A 15,792-nucleotide genomic window follows, 5' to 3' on the forward strand; every position below is an offset into this window, starting at 1 on the left:
CCCCCCACATTCTGTCCTCAGCCCAGTCTCCTCATCCCCCACACCCTCCTCACTCCAGTCCTCTCGCCCCCCCACACCCCTCCTCACCCCAGTCCCCTGGCTCCCCACACCCCTCCCTGCCCCAGTCTCCTCACCCCTCATGCCCCCCCACCCCCGTTCCCCCACCCCCCACACCACGCCTCACCACACCCTCGCCCACCACACCTGACCCTTGCCCCAATCTCACCCCCCACACCCCTCTTCACCCCAATCTCCTTGCCACCCACACCCTATTCTCACCCCAGGCTCCTCACCCCCCCTCCTCACCCCCTACACCCCCCTCACCCAGTCCCCCCACCCCCACCCACACACTCCACCCTTGCCCACCACACCCGACCCTTGCCCCAGTCCCCTTGCCCCTCACACCCCTCTTCACCCCAGTCTCCTTACCCCCATACTCTGTCCTTACCCCAGTCTCCTCACCCCCTACACCCTGCCCCCAACACCCCCTCACTGCAGTCTCCCCCCATCCCCACACCCTGCCCTCACCGCAGTTCCCTTACCCCACACTTCCTCCAGACCCCTCACACTGCACATTCCAACCCTGGACTCCCCCATATGACCTGACTCTCTCACCTGTTGCTCCCACACCTGGAACACCTGCACTCCACACACCACACACTCCAGTCCCTGACATCTACACACTGGGGGTGCTCCCAGAGCCTCCTGCTCCTCTGACTGCAGGACTCCCACCACACATACACATGCTATTCCTGTGCTGTTCACACACACACCCCCCTCACAAAGAATCTCAACCCAAGAGTCCCTCCTGTCTTTTCCCAGTTCTCATTTCCAGGGGGATCCCCGCCTCTACCAAACTCTTCAGACCAGGCAAGACCCTGAGACTACAACCAGGACTCCAGGCCCTTGAGCTCTGCACACCTCTGGAGTCTCCATTCCCCAGGACCCCTGTGACCTCAAGCTCTTCACATCCAGTCTCCTTAAGCCCATCCTCTCCCACTCCCACACTCCCTCTGCTCACCTAACCCCATTAGTCTGCTGTTTTCTCATTTCCTTGGGCTTGGGCACTGGTCTAGCCCTCTTTTCCATCCTAGTCTTGCTCACCTGCAACAACCTTATCAGGAAGAAAAGACATGGTCTCCCTCTGCCCCAGCTCATACCCTTTCCGTGGATCTGCCCATCCCTCCTCTAAGATCCAACATCAATCTGGTCACAACGTCCATTCCCAGTCCACCTGCCCCTCTTAATCCACTCTCTTACCTGTACCCTCACCTTGTCTATCCACCACACACGTTTCAAAATCCCAAGCCAGCTACACTCCATACCTTTTCTTTGTGCTGCTCTAGAGTCCTGAGGGTCCGGTGCAGCCGTGTGGCCCCAGCCACACAACCACTGCTTCTCTGCTGCATATCCAAGTGTCTCTAGTGAGGCACATAGCTTTGCCAAACCTGTATCATTCTCCTGAAACCAAGAATGTCTGTTAGGATAAGAACATGTTCATTGCTATTTGTGGATGAGCTAGAGACCTCAGGCCGGAACCTGGACCACCTGGACCCTTACCTACCTTACCCTTCTCTTCCCTTCATAGGGTAAGGTGACCTTTTTCCTGTCTGAAACCAGCCTGTGCACCATTGTTACCCTTTCTCCTGATTTCAGCCTTCTCTGTTCAACTAGTTCTTTCCATATAAACCTAAAGACAGGCAAGTCTCTGCCTTTGTAAATTAAAAGAGAGAAAACCTTCTATCATCTTGTCACCATCTCGTTTCTCCAACCTGTCTCAACTGAATCTGCATGCTTGTCTATTTTGTTTAATGCTCCGTTAATTCTTTATTCATGGAAATCTTGTTGTCATTGTTACTGTTATTCAGTTACTCACTGAGACCTGACACCCAAATAAAATGTCCTAAATTCATTGGGCCCTTTTGTAATATTTGACATTGGTGTAACGTCTCCCAATTTAAAAACAAAAGACACCTGTAACTCCACATTACATTCCAACTACTGGCCCTTTCTCTGCTTCTCTTTGAACCAGAACACACAAGTTTTGCTTCTCTTCCCTTCTCTTTAAACACATTGCAGTCAGGCTTTTGTCCCTGCAACCCCATGAAAACAGCTTCTGTCAGCTTTGCAAGTGACCTTCAGATTGTCGAATCCATGTCGAATCCACTTTTTATTCCTTATGCTACTTTATATGAGACACAATTGATCACTCTTTGTTCACTTTCTTCGCTTGGCTTCCAAGACTTGGCTTCCACTGATCTCTCCTGGTTCTTCTAGCTCACTGGCTGCTGCCTTTCAGTCTCCTTTGCTGGTTCCTCTTCCCAAATTCTACACATTGGAGAGCTCAGATCTCCCTTCCATCCACCCTCACTTCCCAGGAGATTTCAGCTAGTCCCATGGCTTTAAATGTCATCTGTACCCCAGTGACTCCCCAGTACAGATGTTCAGCCAGGCTTTTCACCACACAGCAGATTTATATTTCTACTTGAATGTCAGCACATACTGTTGGCTCCATGTTTCCAACATATTTAGAATCCAGTCACTTCTCACTACTGCCACTTCTAACACTCTGGTCCAAGCCCTGTCATCCCTTACCTGGAGTTTTGCAGCAGCCTCCTCTCTGCTCCACCATCCCCATCCCAGTCTGGTCTCAACATTGCAGCCAGAGTGATCCTTTGATTTATTTGTTTGTTTTAGAGAGAGACAGCACATGTGCATAAGCCAGGCTGGTGGGCAGAGGGAGAGAGAGAATCATAAGCAGGCCCCACACCCAGTGTGGAGCCTGACCCGGGGCTTGGTCCCACAACCCTGAGATCATGACCTCAGCTGAAACCAAGAGTCGGATGCTCCCAGAGAAATCCTTTTAAATCATAATTCAAATATCGTGTCACTCCCTCAAATTTCTCTAATATCTCCTCAGCTCACTCAGAATAAAAGTCAGTCTTATATAAACTGTAATATCTTCCCCAGCCTCAGCCTCATCTCCTAACATCTTGCCCTCCTTCATTCCTCTAGTATTTCTAGCCTTATTCTTCTTCATCCACACTCAAGCACAGTTAACCTCAAGGCTTTTTCATCCCTGTTTCCTCTGCATAGAACTCCTCCCCGAGATATCCACAGGACTCACACACTCACTTTCTTGAGTCTATTTGAAGACTCACCTTCTCAGAGGGGATTTCCATAGTTCACCATATGGTTCTTGCCCCTCCATTATTTTGTAAACTACCTTACCTTTGTTTTATTTTCTATTACCGCCTGACATTTTCTGTATTTATGTGTTTATTGCCTATCTCCCTTGACTAGCATGTAAACTCTACAAGGGCAAGTGTTGTCTTTTGTTTGCTAATACACTCCTAGCACCTAAAACAGTGCCAGATAGTCAATAAATATTTGTTGACTAAATGAATTAACTGGCCTGTCCGTCCTCTCTTCTGTTGGTCTCAACTACCCACTCCCCAGTTCTCTAAATTTCTGTTTATCAGTGTCCTTTATGGGTTTGTTTCCTTCTGCTTTTAAGGGCTGATTTTTTTTTATTTTTTATTTTATTTTTTTTTTTTTTTAAAGATTTATTTATTTATTTGAGAGAGTGAGAATGAGAGAGAGTACATGAGAGGGGGGAGGGTCAGAGGGAGAAGCAGGCTCCTCGCTGAGCGGGGAGCCCGATGCGGGACTCGATCCCGGGACTCCAGAATCATGACCTGAGCCGAAGGCAGTTGCTTAACCAACTGAGCCACCCAGGCGCCCCTTAAGGGCTGATTTTTAAGGGCTTCTTCCAAGTCCATTTTCTCTTCTTTTATACATTCACTGTGAATGATTTCATCTTTTCCCATAATTTAAACCACCATCAAATCTATATTTTCAGTTTACTGTCTCTCTAGGGCTCTAATCCTGTATTTCAACTGTTTGTTGAATAGCTTTGCCTGGATACACCATAGGCACCACACACTCAAGCTGCCCCAAATTGAGCTCACTGTTAGCCTCTTCATTCCATTCCTCTACCCCCATTCTTTGTCCTTTGTCTCTCCTGACAGTCAAGCTCAAAACCACCCACTGTATTGTCTGAGGCAGTTGTGAGAAAATATCATGCTAATGAGCTCCTACTCTAGAATCAGGACTATGCTCCAATCCAGCTCTACTACTGTTTGGCTGTGTGACTTCCATTAGATTCTTCCACAATCCTCAGTTTCCTTACCTGTACAACAGGGAGAGTATAGCACTTACTATGTTACATGGTTGTAAATCAGTTAATGCTCATTGAGAATTTACACCAGTTCCTGGCACATATTAAGCATGAAATAATCGTTAGCTTTTATATTATTGGCTTCATATCTCTCACCTCATTATAGTAAAACGTTTTCTGAGCAACTATTCTGTCTGTACCAGGTGTTACACATATAGTCATGCCAACTATTTCATTTGGTAAATGTGGGTGCCTACTATACCTATAGCTGTGTGCATCTTCACAATAACCTGTAAAGGAGCTATTATTTCCATTTTACAGAAGAGGAAGCTGAGACTTAAGGAGATGGGGTAACTTGCCAGGCTTTCACAGCCAATACGTGGCAGAGCCTGCATTCTAGCCTGGGGTTGCAAGGTATACACAAGTTATTCTTTAGTTGCTTACTACATCTCATTAGTTCTGTTCACTCACGTGCTTATCAAGAATTTATTGCATACCAGTAGCATAATGTGTGAGCACACAGACGGAGCCAGATTCTCAGGGCCCAATTCTCAGATCTGTGTCTTTGCTGTCTGACCTTGGGCAACTTAGTTCATGTTTATGAACCTTATTTTCCTCATCTGTAAATTGGAATAATAATAGTACTTACTTTTTTTTTTTTAAGATTTTTATTTATTTATTTGACAGGGAGAGACACAGCGAGAGAGGGAACACAAGCAGGGGGAGTGGGAGAGGGAGAAGCAGGCTTTCCGCTGAGCAGAGAGCCCGACGCGGGGCTTGATCCCAGGACTCTGGGATCCTGACCTGAGCTGAAGGCAGACGCTTAACGACTGAGCCACCCAGGCACCCCAATAGTACTTACTTTTTAGGGTTCTTCTAAAGATGTAAATGCTTAGAACAGTGTCTGGCTGGAAGAGGTGCAGAAGCTGTGGGAAGGTAAAAGAGGTGCAACCTTCAGAGTTGGCTACGGGAAATGTGAGGAAAGACTTCTAGAAGTGACCCTTGAGCTGAGTCTTTAAAAACAAGAGAGAGTGAGGGAAGGGTATTTCAGGCAGTAGAATAATATATGTAAACACATGGAGGAAAGAGAGAACGTGGTGTTTTCAGAGTTCTCAATGACATGGCTATAAGGGCCATTTTATATGAGAAGGCTTTGGTTTGAAACCGAACAAGGGCATCTGGATGAATGGCTATTGCTCTTCAAAGAATCTTGCTTTACAACAGGTTTCTTTTTGTCAGACTTATTCCTTGGTGGCAGGACTGAGTATTTATTTTTTAATCCCCAGTTTCTGTAGTGCTCGTTGGCATATGGTAGATACCCCAATTTACCAAATATTGGATATGACTGAAGCTTAGGGTAAATATGAGGACATGGCTAGATATTGATAAATATGAGCTTTGGTGGCGTTAAAGGCATTATTTAGACAGAGAAAAGAGTATTTGAATGTTTATTTGGTTTTAAAAATTAATATTTATTTTATTAAAGTTACTAATATTAAAAATCCAGTCTTTTTTTTTTTTTTAGATTTTATTTATTTATTTGACAGAGAGAAAGAGAGAGTGAGACCAAGAACACAAGAAGGGAGAGTGGGAGAGGGAGAAGCAGGCTTCCCGCTGAGCAGGGAGCCCGATGCAGGGCTCAATCCCAGGACCCTGGGATCATGACCTGAGCCAAAGGCAGATGCTTAACAACTGAGCCACCCAGGCGCCCCAAAAATCCAGTTTTTCTTGAGCATTTAACTTTAGTTTATGTTCTAAATCAGATTATTAGATTATTTATTCTAAATAAGATTATCTCATTCTAAACTCTTAATCTTATTCTAGGTCTAGCAAATTTAAGTAGTAATAATGTTATGTTTTTGTTCCATGTACAAACTTAAACTCATTTTGTGTGTGTGCCTGGGTGTGTGTGTGTGTGTGTGTGTGTATGGTTTAACAAAAGTTTAATTCCCATTCCCATGAGGTCCATCACAGGTCTGGGAGATTCCAGAACAGTTGTTCTCCATGTGGGGGGGGCTCAGCATTCCAGACTACTTTGAACTTGTGGCCCCTGTTTCTGTGTGGGTGTCCATGATTGAGGCAGGAAGAGCACTACAGAGTCTTGCAAGTACTCTCAGTTGTCTTAACAACAACCCTTTCTACTTTCTTAAATAATTCTTATAAATATCATAAGCCAAACTTATAAATATGGTGAACTTCAGGTTCTCTTAAATGTCCTAAAGCTTTTTATAAAGTTACAAAGATTTTGACTTAAAATTATAACCCATAATCAGGGGTGCCTGGGTGGCTGCCCCTCTTCTCCCTCTGCCCCTCCCCCCACCCCCCAGTTGTGTGCTCTCTCTCTCAAATAAATAAAATCTTTAAAATAAAATTATAACCCATAATCAATTTCACATTTTAAACTAGAATGACAGAGCTGACCTGTTACTCTAATAAGCCAAATTCTCTTAAACATAGAAATGCAGGGCGCCTGGGTGGCTCAGTTGGTTGAGCAACTGCCTTCGGCTCAGGTCATGATCCTGGAGTCCCGGGATCGAGTCCCGCATCGGGCTCCCTGCTCGGCAGGGAGTCTGCTTCTCCCTCTGACCCTCCTCCCTCTCATGCTCTCTGTCTCTCATTCTCTCTCTCTCAAATAAATAAATAAAATCTTTAAAAAATAAAAATAAATAAAAAAGAAATGTGAATCCTCTTTGAACTATCTAGAACCGTGGACTAAGAGCAAGTTTAAAAAAAAAAAAGAAATGCATAAAATACCAAATTCTCACAGGAATTCTACTTTTTTTTAAGATTTTATTTATTTATTTGAAAGAGAGAGAGACAGAGATAGCAAGAGATAGCACGAGCAGGGAGGAGAGGGAGAAGCAGATTCTCCGCTGATAAGGGAGCCCGATGCGGGGCTCAATCCCAGGACCCTGGGATCATGACCTGAGCCAAAGGCAGACGTTTAACTGACCGAGCCACTCAGGTCTCCCAGGAATTCTACTTTTTTATGCTCTTAAACATGTCCTATCTTAATTCCTTACCTTTTCACCATTATAAATTATTCACTCATTAAGGAAACACCTATTTTATCCCATACAGTTTTTGGAGTTCCTGTCTCTTGAACTCTTTAGAGTTGTCTTCTCACCTTGCTGAGATTTCATACGATCAGAGGACAGTAGCTGGGGTCCAGTGACTCTGAGAGCCTAGACTTGACTTAGGAGTTGGGACTGGTTCCCCTTCTACCTCTCTGGCTCCTCTTCCTCAGTCTCTTTGGCTGGTTCCTTCGCATCTCCCCAAACTTGAAGGACTTCTTCTCCATCTGTATTATCTCCCTTAACCTCACCCATTCTTGTGTCTTAAATAACCCTAACCCTAACCCTGTATGCTGATGACTCCGAAATTTCTATCTTTAGCCTACTCTCTCCTCTGAATTCATTTATCCAGGGCGCCTGGGTGGCTCAGTTGGTTAAGCGACTGCCTTCGGCTCAGGTCATGATCCTGGAGTCCCGGGATCGAGTCCCGCATCGGGCTCCCTGCTCAGCAGGGAGTCTGCTTCTCCCTCTGACCCTCCCCCCTCTCATGCTCTCTGTCTCTCATTCTCTCTCTCACAAATAAATAAAATCTTAAAAAAAAAAATTTTTTTTTGAATTCATTTATCCAGTTGCCTACTCAGCATCCCCACTTGGATGCCTCATAGGCATCTTAACATGTTCAAAACTGATTCTTTCTTCCCCACACAACCCAGTGTCTTCTAGATTTCCCCCAGCCAAAAATCTTCGTGTCGTCTCTGACTCCACATTGACTCAGCAAATCTTGTTGGCCCTGCCCTCAAAATGTACCCTGAATTATCCTCTTTCATACTACTTACATCATTTCTATTCTAATCCAAGCTGTTATTTTCTCTCCCCTGCATTATTCTGCATTAGTGGCCTCTTAGTCTCCCTGTTTCCACCCAGGTCCAGGACAAGCTACTCTCAACCTAGTGATTTATTAACATGTAGATCAGATTATCACCCTCCAGACTCCTATCTCACTCAAAGAAAAAGTCTTTTTGGTGGCCTACAAGGCCCACCATAATTCTTTTTTTTTTTAATTTTATTATGTTAGCCACCATACAATACATCATTGGTTTTTTTTTTTTTTTTTAAAGATTTTATTTATTTATTTGAGACAGAGAGAATGAGATACAGAGAGCATGAGAGGGAGGAGGGTCAGAGGGAGAAGCAGACTCCCTGCCGAGCAGGGAGCCCGATGCGGGACTCGATCCAGGGACTCCAGGATCATGACCTGAGCCGAAGGCAGTCGCTTAACCAACTGAGCCACCCAGGCGCCCCATATCATTGGTTTTTGATGTGGTGATCCACGATCCATTGTTTTCATATAATACCCAGTGCTCCATGCAGTACGTGCCCTCCTCAATACCCATCACCAGGCTAACCAATCCCCCCTCCCCCCTCCCCTCTAAAACCCTGTTTGTTTCTCAGAGTCCATAGTCTCTCATGGTTCATCTCTCCCTCCAATTCCCCCCCCATTTTTCCCTTCCTTCTCCTAATGTCCTCCATGTTATTCCTTATGTTCCACAAATAAGTGAAACCATATGATAATTGGCTTTCTCTGCTTGACTTATTTCACTTCGCATAATCTCCTCCAGTCCCATCCATGTTGATGTAAAAGTTGGGTATTCATCCTTTCTGATGGCTGAGTAATATTCCATTGTATATATGGACCACATCTTCTTTATCCATTCATCTGTTGAAGGGCATCTCGGCTCTTTCCACAGTTTGGCTACTGCGGACATTGCTGCTATGAACATTGGGGTGCATATGGCCCTTCTTTTCACTACATCTGTGTCTTTGGGGTAAATACCCAGTAGTGCAATTACTGGGTCATAGGGTAGCTCTATTTTTAAATTTTTGAGGAACCTCCACACTGTTTTCCAAAGTGGCTGTACCAACTTGCATTCCCACCAACAGTGTAAGAGGGTTCCCCTTTCTCCACAACCTCTCCAACATTTGTTGTTTCTTTCCCTGTCCATTTTTGCCATTCTAACTGGTGTAAGGTGGTATCTCAGTGTGGTTTGGATTTGGATTTCCCTGATAGGCCCACCATAATTCTACCCCCCATATGTTGACTTCATCTTCTACTACTCTCCCCTTCCCTCTCTCTATACCAACTATATTGACTTTTTTGCTCTTTCTCCAACTCATCCAGCTGACTCCAAGCTCAGGGCCTTTGTTCTTACTCTTTTCTCTGCCTGGGATGCACTTTTCCCAGATATCTGTATGGCCCATTCTTCACTTCCTGCAAGTCTCTGGTCAAAATCACTTCAGCGAGGCCTTCCCTGCACACTTATTTATTTCTAAGTTTTTATTTAAATCCCATTTAGTTAACATACAATGTAATATTAGTTTTAGGTGTACAATATAGTGATTCAACACTTTTAATCAAGACTCAGTACTCATCACAAGTACACTCCTTAAATATCACCTATTTAACCCATCCCACCACCCACCTCCTTTCTGGTAACTGTCAGTTTGTTCTCTATAGTTAAGAGTCTGTTTCTTGGTTTACCTCTCTCTTTCTTTTTTCCCCCCCTTTGCTCCTTTGTTTTGTTTCTTTTTTTTTTTTTTAAGTTTTTATTTAAATTCTAGTTAGTTGACATACAGTGTAATATTAGTTTCAGGTGTATAATATAGTGGTTCAACACTTCCATACAACACCCTGTGCTTGTCACAACAAGCCTGTACACTTATTTAAATTGCAGCCACCCCCTTCACACACATTCTTCCACCCTCCATCTCTGGTTGACTTTTGTCCTTGGTACTTATCCCCTCCTTATATTTATTTCACTTATTAATCTTGTTTATGTTCTTTCACCAGTAGAATATAAATTCCATGAGACCAGGAATTTTAACCTGTTTTGTTCACTGCCATATCCTCAGAATCTAAAATAGTGCTCAATACATATGTGTTGAATGTATGGGTAAAAGAATATAACTGGTATCTTATAAATTAATGAATTGAGCAAGTAGCCCACACAACTTAGATATAAATTGTGTCATTATCTACTTCTTTGCCTTTGCACAGATTTTGTAACCACCTACATGATAGAATGATTTTATTCCATTTTGTATTTCTTTAGCTCTTTTATAAGAAAACTAATTTTTTTAACTTTGCAGAGTTTTATGTTTTTTTATGGATCTTTTTTAATCATGTCTCATGGAAATACACAACTCTTACAGATTTTAATTTGAGATCTCAAGGCTTTCTTCAATAATTTGGTCACAACCCAGAACTGGATGATAGTGGGAACAGTCAGGAGCTTGATTATAAAGGATCTTATATATGTAGTAAAGAGGTTATGTTTTATCCTGAAAGAAAATGGGAGCTATTGAAGGGTTGTAAACAGAGTGACATGGTCAGATTTGCATGTTAGGTAAGGTCATTCTGGAGGTGAACTGGAAAATGGATTTGACAAGATGAAGCCAGAAGCAGGAAGAACAGTTAGGAGTTTATGAAAATAGTCCAAATGAAAAGTGAAGAGAGCATGCACATTAGTTCCAAACTTTATATTTTAGCTCCAACCTTTCTTCTGAACTCCAGGCCTATATATTCAACTGCCTATTTGAATCTCTACTCTGAGGCCTAATAGGCATCTCACGTTAACATATTCAAAATAGAGCATTTTGGGGGGCACCTGGCTGGCTCAGTCAGTGGAGCATGTGACTCTTAATCTCAGGGCTGTGAGTTCAAGCCCCACATTGGGTGGAGATTACTTAAATAAATAAAACTTTTTAAAAAAATAGAGTATTTGGTTTCCCTTCTAATCCGTTCTTCTCTTAGTCTTCCCCACTTCAGTTAATAACACCTCGTATCAAGTTGTTCTCATCAAAATTAAGAGTCATTTTGATTTTTTTCTTACCAACACTTACCCCTGCAAACCTAGACACATCAGATCCTTTTCCAAATTCTTTTGGCTTATCTTCCAAAATACAGCCTGAACCCCTCCACTTTTCACCATTGATATCATTACTTACCACCCTAGCCCAAAGCTACTTCCATCTCTAGACCATTCTAGTGCTCTCTTAACTAACTGGTTCTCCCACTCTTACCTCCTCTCAACCTTCTGTAGTAGTCCATTTTCCAAATGGCAGCTGAAGTCATTATCTTAAAACATAATCCCCTGCTCTCAATTTCCAGTGTCTTTTACTCACACTCAAAATAAAACCAAAATTCTTGCCTACTGAACTGATCTACCTCATACCACTTTTCTCCTCGACCCCATTCTGTAGTTTCTTTCCATGCTTTAAAACACATGAGGACCACTCCCACCTTTTCTTGAGCCATTCTGTCTAGAACTCTTTCCCTAGCTCTTTACATGCCAATTCCTTTTTATCATTCAAGTGTCAAGGTCTCCTGGGTGTCTCAGTCAGTTGAGCATTTGCCTTCAGCTCAAGTCGTGATCTCGGGGTCCTGGAACTGAGCCCCACATTAAGCTCCCTGCTCAGCGGGGAGTCTGCTTGGCCCTCTGCCTCTGCCGTCCCCCACCCCCTGCTCATGCTCTCTCTGTCTCTCTAATAAGTAAAATAAAATAAAATAAAATAAAATCTTTTAAAAGAAATGCTTATCATTGTAGTATCAGTTCAAATGCAGCTTCATTAGAAAGGACTTAGCTGACTTGACAAGCTAAAGCACCCCTCCCCGTGAAAGATTCTCTTTATTAAACCATGCTGTTTTGTTTTCTTTTTGCAGTGACCACAAACCAAAGGTATCTTTACCATTCTGTTGTTTATTATTTGTATCTCCCCCTGGAATGGAAGCTCAGTGAAAGCATGGGTTTTCTCTGTCTGCATCCACAAATTACTACAGTATCTACAGAGCCATAGTAGATGTCTGGCACATAGTAGATGCTCAGTAAATCTATTCAATGGTAGATAACAGAATGGACCTCAAGTAAAACTGCAACCTTGGAGAGAGGGAGGATAAAGACTTTAAAGAGCTGGGCGAGGCTATGAGTTCCACAAAGGCAGTGTTCACTGGCAACTCCCAAGCACTGGGCCTTCTTGACCCATAGATGAGTAAATATTCCATGAACAAATAAAATGGGTGAGTTTCAGTGACCCCTTGGGTCAGGAAAATAAGATAAGGAGGAATTAAAGATGACCTCAGATTTCTGGCTTGGGCTATCCAGGTGTGAGAAATAGAGCTGGAATTGTCCGTCTATTTCAAGTCTGCATCTTCTTTCTGTGCACTGCCCAGATGGCTGATTCTGACCCTGGAGAAAGAAACTATGACAATATGCTGAAAATGCTGTCAGACCTGAATAAAGACTTGGAAAAGCTACTGGAAGAGATGGAGAAAATCTCAGGTAGGGTGTTTTCCCCCTTATTTCCAGTAGCTCAAATTCTTCCTACACTTCAGAGCTCAAATCAACTGCATTAACAAGGCCTTCCTTGACCACAAGGAACTGTCCTGTCTACCTCCAGCACTCCTACCTCATCTGTCCAATCTCAATTCCTTCCCTAATGCTCTGTTCAAAGCCTCACTTGCCTCCCCAAGCAGTCAGCCTCTCTTTCTTCTCTGTTCCCTCCCCAGTACTTGGTATATACCATTATCAGCATTTGCCAGATTATAGTTATAAAATTAAAATGTGTTTTAATTTACATATTTAAATTATAATTAGACATCAACTTCTATACCATGTAACTACTATACCACAAAACTGGACACTACCACTAAATATTGCCTTGAAGTGTTTTCTGATTACTTTATGTGTGTTTGTATCTTATTTCTGCAACTGGATTCTTATCTTCCTAAGGGCAGAAATAGTGATTTCTTTTTTGTAACTGGGCACAGTACCAGACCCAAGCTCAAATCTCAGCAAATGACAAACAATATTAATATAACACCTGTGAATAGAATTGGAACTTTTTTCTATGAGTTGTTTAAATAAAGAATTCAGAGTAATAGTGCTAAGACTGATGAGGTGCTGAAATGGGAGGTATAGTTAGTTCAGTGGAATAAAGCAGCAATGGAGTTGAACAAATTTCTCCATTTTGGGAAAAGAATGTTAGTCTGTTATTCAATGTGTTTCCATTAAGTGATAAACAGCCATGGTAGTGATACCATTATAATTTCTTTATTTTTTTAAGATTTTATTTTTAAGTAATCTCACAACCAGTGTGAGGCATAGACCAAGAGTCACATGTTCCACCGACTGAGCCAGCCAAGCGCCCCCATTATAATTTCTTTAATTTGTTCTAATTCAGAATATGTATAATTCTTTAATTTGTAAGCCTAAGTTATATTAGAGAAAATACTAATATAAAACAAATTTTAGAAAGCATGCATACTCTACTCAAATGAGAAACAAACTATTTTTAAGGACATTGATAGTTTGCAAATTATCTCCATTTATTACAACAGGCTTTGGAAAATTTCTACTTAGAAATGTTTGCATTTTTTTGTCTGTGTACTTGAAAGTTTTTTATATTTTTAAACCACCTTTTTAAAAAAGTTCTATAATTCGGACATCTGGGTGGCTCAGTTGGTTAAGTGGCTGCCTTCAGCTCAGGTTGTGATCCTGGGGTTCTGGCATCGATCCCTGATCCCCGCATCGCATCCATCGCATCGGGCTCCCTGCTCAGTGGGGAGTCTGCTTCTCCCTCTGCCCCTCCCCCAGCTCATGCTCTCTCTAGCATGCGCTCTCTCTCTTAAATAAATAAATAAAATCTTCTTTTAAAAAAAGTTCTATAGAGGGGCGCCTGGGTGGCTCAGTCATTAAGCGTCTGCCTTTGGCTCAGGTCATGATCCCAGGGTCCTGGGATCAAGCCCCGCATCGGGCTTCCTGCTCCGCGGGAAGCCTGCTTCTCCCTCTCCCACTCCCCCTGCTTGTGTTCCCTCTCTCGCTGTATCTCTCTCTGTCAAATAAATTTTAAAAATCTTAAAAAAAAAAAAAAGTTCTATAGGGGCGCCTGGGTGGCTCAGTCATTAAGCGTCTGCCTTCAGCTCAGGTCATGATCCCAGGGTCCTGGGATCGGCCCCGCATCGGGCTCCCTGCTCAGCAAGAAGTCTGCTTCTCCCTTTCCCACTCCCCCTGCTTGTGTTCCCTCTCTCGCTGTCTGTTTCTCTGTCAAATAAATAAAGAAAATATTTTTAAAAAATAAAGTTCTATAATACATTTTCTACCAAAAGTTATATAATTCCTTCAATCTAATAAAATATTCTCCTATCTAACAACATTCACTTAGCACCTACTATGTGCTATTCTAGGATTAAGTTTGAATAGAGAGGGGCACCTGGGTGGCTCGGTCGGTTAAGCATCTGCCTTCGGCTCAGGTCAGGATCCCGGGTCCTGGGATGGAGTCCTGCATTGGGCTCCCTGCTCAGTGGGGAGTCTGCTTCTCCCTCTCCTTCTGCCCCTCCCCTGTTTATACTCTCTTTCTCAAATAAATAAATAAAATCTGAAAGAAAGAGAAAGAAAGAATGAATGAATGGAAGAAAGAAAGAAGAAAGAAAGAAAAAGAAGAAAGAAAGAAAGAAAAGAGAGAGAGAAAGAAAGAAAGGAAGGAAGGAAGGAAGAAAGAAAAGAAAGAGGGACACCTGGATGGCTCGATCATTTGAGTGTCTGCCTTCAGTTCGGGTCATGATCCCAGAGTCCTGGGATCGAGCCCCGCATCGGGCTCCTTGCTCAGCAGGGGGCTGCTTCTCCCTCTCCCTCTGCCTGCTGCTCCCCTTGCTTGTGCTCTCTCTCTCTCTCTCTGGCAAATAAATAAATAAAATCTTTTAAAAAATGCAGCATCTCAGGTCACGGGTGACCTGCCTTTAAAAAAAGAAAAGAAAGATAAAGTTGAAGTCAAATAGAGATGCTCCTTCATTAGAAGAAGTGGGTAGGGGGCCAGAAACAGACATCAAGATGATTCATTATAATTTAAATATGTAAATTAAAACACATTTTAATTTTATATTAAAACTATAATCTGGCAAATGCTGATAATGGTATATACCAAGTACTGGGGAGGGAACAGAGAAGAAAGAGAGGCTGACTGCTTGGGGAGGCAAGTGAGGCTTTGAACAGAGCATTAGGGAAGGAATTGAGATTGGACAGATGAGGTAGGAGTGCTGGAGGTAGACAGGAAGGGAAACCCTGTAGAAGAGATAGCCAAGGCTGTATGCCAGGGAAGGAAAGCCAGGCATAGTCAGGGAACAAGATTAGTGCATGGGAATCACAAGATCACAGGCCAAAGAAAGAAGAGGCTGAAAAGGTGAGAAGGTTCTCAGTGCCAAGCTAAGGAGTTTGACCTTTCTTATTTAGGTAAGAGGAAGCCATTTGGGATTTCAAGGAAGAAACTTGTGTTTTAGAAAGATACCCCTGGGGGTGCCTGGGTGGCACAGTCAGTTAAAGCTTCTGACTCTTGGTTTCAGCTCAGGTCTGATCTCAGGGTCGTGGGACTGAGCCCCATGTTGGGCTCCTCGCTCAGTGAGGAGTCTGCTTGAGTTTCTCTCTCGCCTTCTGCCCCGCTTGCTCTCTCCCTTTTCTCTCTCAAATAAATAAATCTTAAAAGGGGGGGCGGGGCACCTGGGTGGCTCAGTCATTAAGCGTCTGCCTTCGGCTCATGTCATGATCCCAG

General features: G+C 43.1%; 1 protein-coding gene across 1 annotated transcript in view; it reads left to right on the top strand.

The window, feature by feature from the left end:
- Nucleotides 1–12,421: 12,421 nt before the first annotated feature.
- Nucleotides 12,422–15,792, top strand: part of SYCE3 (synaptonemal complex central element protein 3) — a 19,325-nt gene continuing 15,954 nt past the window's right edge. Inside the window, exon 1 of the mRNA XM_021687853.1 lies at nt 12,422–12,530. Coding sequence (XP_021543528.1) covers nt 12,422–12,530 — 109 coding nt within the window. The remainder of the gene's footprint in view (nt 12,531–15,792) is intronic.

This window comes from Neomonachus schauinslandi, chromosome 5, assembly GCF_002201575.2.
Source record: "Neomonachus schauinslandi chromosome 5, ASM220157v2, whole genome shotgun sequence".
NCBI classification, from domain to species: domain Eukaryota; kingdom Metazoa; phylum Chordata; class Mammalia; order Carnivora; family Phocidae; genus Neomonachus; species Neomonachus schauinslandi.